Below are 9,610 nucleotides of genomic sequence, written 5' to 3' on the forward strand. Positions count from 1 at the left end.
GTCTTCCCTCATCTAAGATGATCCTAATTTCCACCAATTCAATCTCATTTTCATAATCCAACATAACATCCTCCTTATTTCTCCCCCTTATCACTCCATCCATTTGAAACACAAGGTTATCTAGCATCAAACACCTCCAAACCCAATAATTAGACAACCTCAAAATAACCAAAACTCAACCACACTATCAATGCATAAGACAAGTCAAAGTAATCCAACTCCAAACAACAAGTATGCCAAGCACTAGTATCAAAATGGGCTTCCAAATCCCCCTCCTAGTCTTGACACACTACTAGCCTACCCTTCCGGCCTTCTAGAGCTCCACCACTTATGTCACCAACACCAAATGGAAGTAGTCATGTATGTGACATGATTTCAAGGCTTCAAAGAGTCAAAAAGGTTTTTCAATTTTTTTTTTTTTCCTAATTATCTCATTTTGCCTAAACCGCCCTTTCGGGTTTTCGGTTTAGCTCTTTTCCTCACCTCTACTCTCGTGGCTCGCACTCTTTTTTCATTTTGCCCGGAGTGCCCTTTCGGGTTTTCACTCCGACCTCGGCCACTTTCCCACTTTTGCCTAGGATGCCCTTTCGGGTTTTCGTCCTGTGGGTTTTCTTGTCTTTCTTTTCTTTTTTTTTTCGTTTCTCTTTTTTTTTCGTTTTTTTTTTTGAATTGAAATACGATGCATGAAATGAATATATTACAATATATACATGATATTACCAACACATGTCCACCCCACACTTTGTTTTTCACTTTGTCCCCAAAGTGAAGGTGAACATCACAATCAACCTCAATGAAATGACTTGAGGCACCCACTTTCTCTTCAAATTAGAACAAGTTCAACTCCATCTCACAAGCTCACTAACTTACACTACCAACACCCTCGACTCTCGATGATGAGCTCAAAGATTCACACCTTACACCTCATCTTCATCTACCTCACTTGGTATTATCATGGTGTACCAAGCACAAATCATGGGCAAAGTGATAACTCAACATACTTCACCATTTTTCCAACAAAACTCCTCCATATTTGAACTTTTTATTGCTTCTTTTTCATTGTTTGATTTGTGGGAGTGAAAGTGGGAATTCTTTTGTAGGTGATTCCACATGATTGAGGTAATGATAGGGAAATAAGGTGTTTAGACAATTAGGCAAAGAAGAGTGGTGATGTATGTAGTGAGTGTGTCAAAAAGTGAGATTGGGAATAATGAGGCACAAGGGTAGCTTGAATAGGCTTGATAAGGAGCATTGGTGGAATTGTAAAGCATGATACTTTTTACTCTCAAGCAAGGACTTATCAAAAGATTTTAATAAATCACTTGCACCATTTCACAAACACCTTGTGTGCACTACTCAAGAACTTGAGTTTTACGCACAAGTAACCACTCATAATCCATTATTAGGAAAAGACAATAATAAAAACATTAAAGAAGAAGTACGGGTTGCCTCCCGTAAAGCGCTTTTGGTTTCCGTCGTTTGCTCGACGCCTTTTCAAGTTTCATCTTCTACCAATGGTCTAGAGCGGAGCAACTCAATGCTCTTAGTAACCTATCAAACATTTTAGCCCACAAACAAGAAAAGTGACAATAATAGAAAGTCAATACATACCAAGCATGAACAATGAAAGCATATGCATATGACAAGTGATTCATTGAGTTTTCATGTTCGAAAAACAAATTAATGTCACGATAAGACTCCTTGAAAGAAGGGTTAGACTTGGTAAAAACCAAGTAAGAGTGAAAGGGCACAAGAGATTTTTTAGGAATTAGAATGGGTGGCTCTTTCATGTAAACTAGGGGAGGTTCTTCTTTGTGTGGCAAAAATTCAACAATCATCATGTTCTCTACCCTCTTAACATTCTCTTTAAAATTCATACTCACTAACTTCTTAGCCAAACAAGGGTCACAACCAACATCCTCAAGTACCACAACATTCTCGTTTTCTTCTAATTCCTCCATGGGTGGATTTGCCTCCAAATCTTGTAAGGTTGTCTCCAAATCACAAGACAAAATATACCCCAAATCTTCTCCAACCATTCCATTAGTTAAGGCAACATCCAAAGTGTCACCTCCACACAATTCATAAATGGTTTGAATAATAGGTTCAAATATCTCAAGAAAACATAGAGAAGAAGTCTCGAGAGGGTATTTTATTGCCTCATATATGTTGTGTTTGAACATTTGACCCTCAAACTCCATGGTAAGACACCCACTAGACACATCTATCTTAGTGTTGGAGGTTTTCATGAAAGGTCTTCCCAACAAGATTGGTGTTGAGCCTTTTTCGGGCTCCATGTCAATCACATAAAAATCGGCGGGAAACATCATATCACCCACCTTGACCAAAACATCCTCAATGATACCTTTGGGGTAGATGTTGGACCTATCGGCCAATGAAATGACTACATGAGTCGATTTCAATGGCCCCAACTTGAGAGACTCATAAAGGTAATTAGGCAAAACATTAATAGATGCACCCAAATCAAGCATGGCTCTTTGGCATTCAAACTCACCAATCTTGCAAGGGATGGTGAACATGCCCGGATCACCACACTTTTGTGGTAAACGCTTTTGAAACATAACCGAGACATGTTCACTAGCCCTCACTTTCTTCATGCTCTTTGCCTTGTTGGTCCTCTTTGTAGTGCACAATTCTTTCAAAAATTTTGCATGTTTTGGTACACTACTAAGAAGATCAAGGAGTGGAATGTTTACCTCACACTTTTGGAAGATATCGTAAAGACTTGAAGTCTTCTTGTCAATTATCCTTGTATCATTCAAAGCACTTGGAAATGGAGCTTGTGGCTCATATTCCGGAAGAGGTTTATTGATCTTAACTTGTTCGGGTGTAGATGCTTCCCCATGTTCCACTACCACTTCAATTTCATCTTCAACCACATCTTCCACTTCATGAACAATAGGATGTGGCCTTGATTTCTTAGGAGCCTTGAGTGCCTCTTCCAATTCTCTACCATTCCTCAAAGAGACCGCTTTTGCTTGTTCTTTGGTGGATGGAGGAATTGTGTGGGAAGGGACGCTCCCTCCTTGAGTGGGTTGAGAATTGAGTGTGTTGAGAATTTGACCAACTTGGGTCTCAAGGTTAACAAACCTAGAGTCGGTGAGCCGATTTTGTTGAAGCACGGTGGTTTGAAATTCTTTGGTATTATTTAGCAAGGCTTGGCTTTCTTTTTGCATTGCCATTTGATTCATAACAAGTGTTTTCATTATGTCTTCTAAAGATGTTGAAGTTTTAGGAGGGGGTTGTTGAGAGTTTTGAAACTCCCATTGATAAGTTTCATTAGCCACGTATAGAAAAAATTCCCACTTCTCTTCATAGCTAAACATATATCTAAATTTCCCCTCACTCAAATGATAAACATGTAACACCGTTTCATCATTCAAACCATTAAACACCACATGACATAACTCCCAAGTTCGATATGGGTATCGACATCTAGAGACATACTCACCCAACCTATCAAAATACTTGTAAAATGGTTCATCCTTAAATTGAGGAAAATCAAGAGAAGCCATTAAAACAAACAAGAGAGCAATAGAAACTAGTTAAACTAATCCAAATATTTACAAAAACACACAACTACTCTAAAAACACCAACAAAAACACTAGCAAAACCGTTACCTTCCCTAAGAATGCGCCAAAATTTGACACGCCTAAAATGTCGCACTAAAAGACGGTCAAATTAACAATTTATATACCACTAAACACACTAATTAGTACTAATTATAAACTAGTAAAATAGCAAGCAAGGGATCGAACCCAAGAGAAGATGGGTTTTGCAATAGTGAAATTAAAAGAGTAATTAGAACAATTGTAAAGAAGTAACAACAATTATGTAAAAAAGGGGGGGTTTTGGTTGAGTTTTCAATTGTAACAAAAGCAAGGAAATTCAAACAAGAGTGCAAAGCAAGTAATCAATCAAGAGTTTAAAGATGGAAATTAATCAATATTAAGAGAGACTTAACCCGACCCAAAGTTTGGCACTTTAGTTGACAAAACCCCTCAATCAATCCTTCAATTATATATTATCACTCTATTGTGAAGATAAATCTTCTAAATCTCCTTAGTAATGGCCAAATGACAAGGAAATCACACTTAATCAAATAACCCAACTTATCAATTCTACCAAGTAGAAATCACATACATTGGTCAAATTAACAAGAAGATATGAGCACAAGAGATTCAATAGAGGTAATTAGACACAATGAAATCACAATTAATGCCTAATTACAAGTTAATCATTTACTTGCTAATTAAGCCAAGAAGAAATCACATTCATTAGCATAATAACAAGGTGTTGCAAAGATGAGATTACAAGGAAATCACACTTAATAATCCCAACAACAATAAATTAAGGAACTTGATTAATTAAGCAACAAGGAAATCACACTTAATTACTCAATATAAACAAGGATTCCAAAATTCAAACAATAAACACAAAAGGATTAACAATGATAATGAAAATTAAGGAAGGATTAAAGGGTCTTACAACCAAAGATTAAGCCTTGAGTCGGATTAAGATAGGAGATTAGTTCTCCATAATTAGATCTAAAACCCAATTCAAAAGATGAAAATATTCCCAAATTACAACTTGATTAATTAAAGTGAACAAAAGATGTTGAAAACCTAGAGGCAATCATCTATATATAGTCTAGGTATGAAAGGGATTAATGGGTCATAACATGGTGCAAGCCCGTAATCAAAACATGCTAAAACACGCTGAAACCCAGATATTTCGCACCGTGCGAAATATGGGTCCTGGAATTTCGCACGGTGCGAGTTCCCTGCTGGACAGCATTTTTTCCGAAGGTCATATCTCTCTCGTTACTTGGCCAAATGAGGCGTGTGACCTACCGTTGGAAAGCTAAGAACATAAGCTTTCACCTCCATTTGGCCTTGCATCGATACGAGCTCTAGAACTCAAGATATACCCATTTGAAGTCGATCCTTATGCAAACGACTCTTCAAATCTTCAATTGCTTCATCATTTCACCTCTTCATGTCTTAGCTAGTCATCCTTCTTACTTGTAGATGTTTTGTACCATGGTAGACTTCAAGACATGCCTTTGCTTCCGATGATTGCTCAAAACTCCATTACTAACCCGACATTGAGAATATGGTAAATGTGACGTAAATCATGTGAAACCACGTCCCAATGCCCGCTTTATTATGCATAAAATAAGCTAAATATATAGTAGAAATACGAGCCTATCATCTTACCATGCTTGTTTCTACTTGCTCAGTCACACTTCTTTACTCCCCACAATTGGGTGATATGTTATGTGCCCCTTCTCCACCTACTTTCGATGATGAAGAATACAACTTACTCGATTAAGACAATCTTGCCCAATGTTGCTCATGTTGATATATCATAGTATACCATAGATGAATTATTAGTAATACGAGCAAGTATTTGTATCTATACTCTGCTTAAAGACCATTTCCAAATTTGTTTAACTTATAAGGTGAACTTTGCGTTCTTGTATCTGTGATCATTCTGTCTTTTGAAATTTAACAGCTAGATTATACATCGATGTGGTAAGGACCATGCATATATGCAACATACGAATAACCCACTGAATGGCCAAATCTTTTCGGCCAAATTCAGAGGATTTTAATTTGACTTCCAGAAGCCAACAATGGATCCCTAATTGTTCAGCCCCTTCATTTCCTTCCATCCAATTTATCTAACCAAACAACAAATGTCCCCTCCCTCTCTTACCTCCAGTTCACTGTATATAAACAAGGGATTAGTAACCTACGATAATAACTAACGTTCCCATTGAAGAGTGTCTCGAAAAGAAAGTTTCAAACTTTAACCACAGTAAAAAAAACTACATAATATAAACGATTAAAAATACCTCCATGGAAGATCAAATTTCAAGTATGATAGACATGATGAAAAACAGGTCAGTCTAGTTTATTTCCGTATAATCAAGGGAAATGACAGTAACGTGACGAACCATCATTCCATGCTCCAAAACTATTGCAAACTCCATTAGAAGAGTAATGTCCTAAGACTGTCGATCTAGGAGTATCAAGGCAACTAGATAATCCAAAAACCTTCCGTGTGTTGACTTTATTTCGATTGATCGGCGTTCTCGGATGTCGTGGTGTTAAGGGCGCACTGAGAGACATAGGGTTTCAGCTGCAACAAAGGGAACTGTGATGATCAATCTCCACTTTACATACGAAAAGCTATGAGTTTACAAGCACGATAAAATAATAATTATTTGAGAATGGAACAATATATACACATGAAGGACAACATAATACTGAATATCAATTAGGCAAAAGTAAACAAAACAATGTTGACGGGGTCATTCGCTGTTTATAAGCTACATAGGTCATTCGCTGTTTATAAGCTACATAATTAAGACATATTCCACAAAACCCAACAAAGACTATAATCACCTAATACATAGAAAGCATATATCAATTTGCAACAAAATGACACGTGTATAGGTTAAACGGAGTGATTGTTGCTGCTTAATAGGACGTTCATCATAACAATCTTAATCTATAAGTTCGGTTTGAGTTTTGAGTTAACATCCTAGTTTATTTTTCGAGTGAAGATGCACCATTTCACCTCAAGATATTACTTATAGATGGCAGTCTCCAACATAACAGCAATCTAACAAAAATTAAATATGTCTTTACTGATAAAACTACATATCAGCAATCATCCAATTAAATATTTTAAATAGACCAGAATAGTAGTTTTCCCTCAACAGCAAATAGAGGGTCCTCTTTTGGTTTATTCGTAATAGTAAGATTGCCAGAAAGATATAATTTGATCCTCAACGAGTGTTTGATGTACGAATTGACTTAATCACATCTTAACTCTTAAGCCATACCGCCATCATTCACCGAACACTGTCTGTTAGTAATGTTTACTGCGTTGGCTACTTTGATTATGAATCTATCCTTCTATCAAACAAACCTCAGTCGTAAAAACAGCCAAATCCCTAAAGTAAAACAACTTGATTAGTCCTGTTATCCTAGGCCAATATATGGAAATTCATTTGTAATGATGACAGAAAACACAAGACTAGTTGGGATGTGATTGGAGTACCTTAAAATACATAACATCAGGTACAACATAGACAGGGAGCTTTTCTTGCACAACCACATAGCCACCTGCACCAAAAACTTCTATGTTACTTGCTACAAAGAAAAAAAAAAATAATGAATGCTCGGATTAATGAAATCCTTCAACATATGTCATAACACTCTTCCTACCATCATCGATAGTGAGGGTTCTGTTAAAAAGCTTTGACTATCAATTAGAAAATAGGGTAACGATTGTTTTAACTTAGAAAATATTTTGAAATAATGAATCCAAATATTCGCGCACTCCCTCCGTCATAAAACTCATCATTATTCCAAGTAGATTTCTCCTAATAATGATCGTTGATGGATCATATTATAAAGTATGGATTTTTTTTTTAAATTAGTCGTTCTTTAGCCGTGTTTGTATAAACAATAACAACAGTTCCCAAACTGCGGGATAAGCAAGTCATATGTAAGCAGTCTTAATGTTCCTGATAACCCAAAATGAAAATTGTGTCGAGTGACTACTAATTCCGCAATTTGAAACCCGGAGACAAGTGATTAATCGTCATAGAATGGGAATCATACAATATAATCAAGGAATGACAAATGAAAGAATGATAAGAATAAAAAGGAAGAGAGACCTTTGCGGGTATGGAAACCAGTGGGTTTACAATTCTTCCCTTTATAGTAATTCCTGGGCGCCCGCTTCGACGAAAGGATATCAAGTGAGGATGTACGCTTCCGGCGCATAGCCCTTCCCAACCCCAGAATCAATCCCAGGGGCATCGTATCTTTTCTGTTTATTCACAAACATTAAAACAAATTCCCATACACCAGTCACATACTACAGGAAAACTGAACTGAAGGCAATCAAATTCCCATACACCAATCAACATAGCATTACGTAATCTTCAATAAAAACTAAATCGACTAAATCTAATTACTCACAACAGATTAAAATTAAAACGTAATTAAAAAAATAAATAAGAAAAATACCAGAATAAAAGTCGAAGACGGCTAATGGAGCGACGACTGCTAACTTTGGCGAGGCGGCTACTTACTCCGGTGAGGCTCAGAGTGAGAGAGGGCTGAAAAATGATTTATTTGTTTTGGGCTGGTCTGGCCAATGTAAACAAACAAGGGCCTAATTTTACGATTGAACAGAAACAAAGCCGATTTTAAAGAAACTACATCGATTTAAGAGGTGATCATGGGCTGGGCCGGGTTTAGGCCGGGCCCAAGCATTAAATTAAGCCCAAATGCGCGGGCCGGGCTACAAGTGCGGGCCTGTTTTGTCAGCCCAAACCCGGCCCATGCGGGCTTAAGCGGGCTTTCGAGCTGATTCGGGCTAAATATTTTTCCTCTTGAAATAAGTTTATAAATTCCCATTATGAAGTTATGATACTTTGTGTATTTGTTATCAAAAATTTCGTATAAAATTGTGTGATTTTTTTCGAGTATTGCAATTAAGTAGTAACCTAATGTAGCTTTTATGAACGTACTGGTTAAGGTGACTCATACAAACTAAATGCACAATTTTTAGTAGTGTAATAATATATTTTAGTGCGGTGCTCACTGTATGTTGTTGTAGTTTTGTAATTGATTTGATATTTGTTTTTCTTTAGGCTCAAAAACATTGACTTAGGATGCCGATAATGGTAAACAATTTATCGGCACTAGTATGATACAAAATCATTAGCTCATTTTTTATCATATAAATACTGGTGAAGGAAAACACTAAGCCTTATCAAACTAATACATGTAAACAAGTTATTACGGCTTATTTACAATACAACAATTGATTGGTTAATTATTTTACTTAATGCTTATTAACATTATTAAATTGTTCATATTCGTAAATTTTGCATATGTTCGGGCCGGGTCGGGCCAAAATTCAGGCCGTAAAGGTGGCCCAAGCCCGACCCTATTATATTGAATCGGGCCTAAAATCGAGGCCCAAGCCCGGGGAAAAATCGAGCTGGGCCGGGTCGGGCTAGTAGGCTTGGGCCATATGATCAGCTCTAATCGGTTTCATGAATTGAATTGGTTTAATATTCTTGGTTCGGTGAACCAGACCTAAATTGAGTGGTTTTCGGTTTTTTCCATTTAGTTTTTTTATGGTTCGGATAATCGTGAACGCCCTCAATATATAATAATTTGATCAGCCACTCTTTTATAAGACTGACCTATATCATAGAAGAAAAACGATGAATGACACCGCCTCCACCATCACCGACTCTATGCCGCCGAGTTTTATCACCTTTTGTCGGCGATCTGTCATCTTCCTCTACAATATAGAAGAAAAACGATAGATGCCAACTGCCAACAAGCAAATTTTAGGTTTGATCTTCAAAATTCAACAATTGAAAATTTATTTCAACCCTTTTTATTTTAAGTTGAGGATTGGTGTTTTTATGTTGAGTACTTTAAAAGTTGAAGTTTATGGGTTTTTCAATTAAATTATTTGAGGTTTGCTTAGCTAACACATTTTGATTTACTTTAATATCTAAGAGATTTAACTTGAAAACTCACA

The 9,610-nt window shown here is 36.7% G+C and overlaps 1 protein-coding gene across 1 annotated transcript; it reads right to left on the reverse strand.

Moving 5' to 3' along the window:
* Positions 1 to 5,521: 5,521 nt before the first annotated feature.
* On the reverse strand, positions 5,522 to 8,197 carry LOC141627297 (uncharacterized). Its single transcript, XM_074440632.1, has 4 exons — positions 8,074 to 8,197; positions 7,719 to 7,873; positions 7,097 to 7,161; positions 5,522 to 6,169 (listed from the first exon to the last, which is right to left on the reverse strand). Exons 2-4 carry the CDS (start codon positions 7,861 to 7,863, stop codon positions 6,101 to 6,103), a joined length of 279 nt encoding a protein of 92 aa, XP_074296733.1. The 5' UTR covers positions 7,864 to 7,873; positions 8,074 to 8,197; the 3' UTR covers positions 5,522 to 6,100.
* Between the last annotated feature and the right edge of the window lie 1,413 nt (positions 8,198 to 9,610).

This window comes from Silene latifolia, chromosome Y (genome assembly GCF_048544455.1).
Source record: "Silene latifolia isolate original U9 population chromosome Y, ASM4854445v1, whole genome shotgun sequence".
NCBI classification, from domain to species: Eukaryota; Viridiplantae; Streptophyta; class Magnoliopsida; order Caryophyllales; family Caryophyllaceae; genus Silene; species Silene latifolia.

What these genes read in the sequence shown, in the direction of transcription:
- LOC141627297 (XM_074440632.1), bottom strand. Translation starts at nt 7,863, where the DNA reads ATGCCCCTGGGATTGATTCTGGGGTTGGGAAGGGCTATGCGCCGGAAG. An exon ending in TGGTTTCCATACCCGCAAAG is followed by an intron (nt 7,162 to 7,718) that starts GTCTCTCTTCCT and finishes TTTTTGGTGCAG; the next exon opens with GTGGCTATGTGGTTGTGCAA. An exon ending in CTGATGTTATGTATTTTAAG is followed by an intron (nt 6,170 to 7,096) that starts GTACTCCAATCA and finishes CCTTTGTTGCAG; the next exon opens with CTGAAACCCTATGTCTCTCA.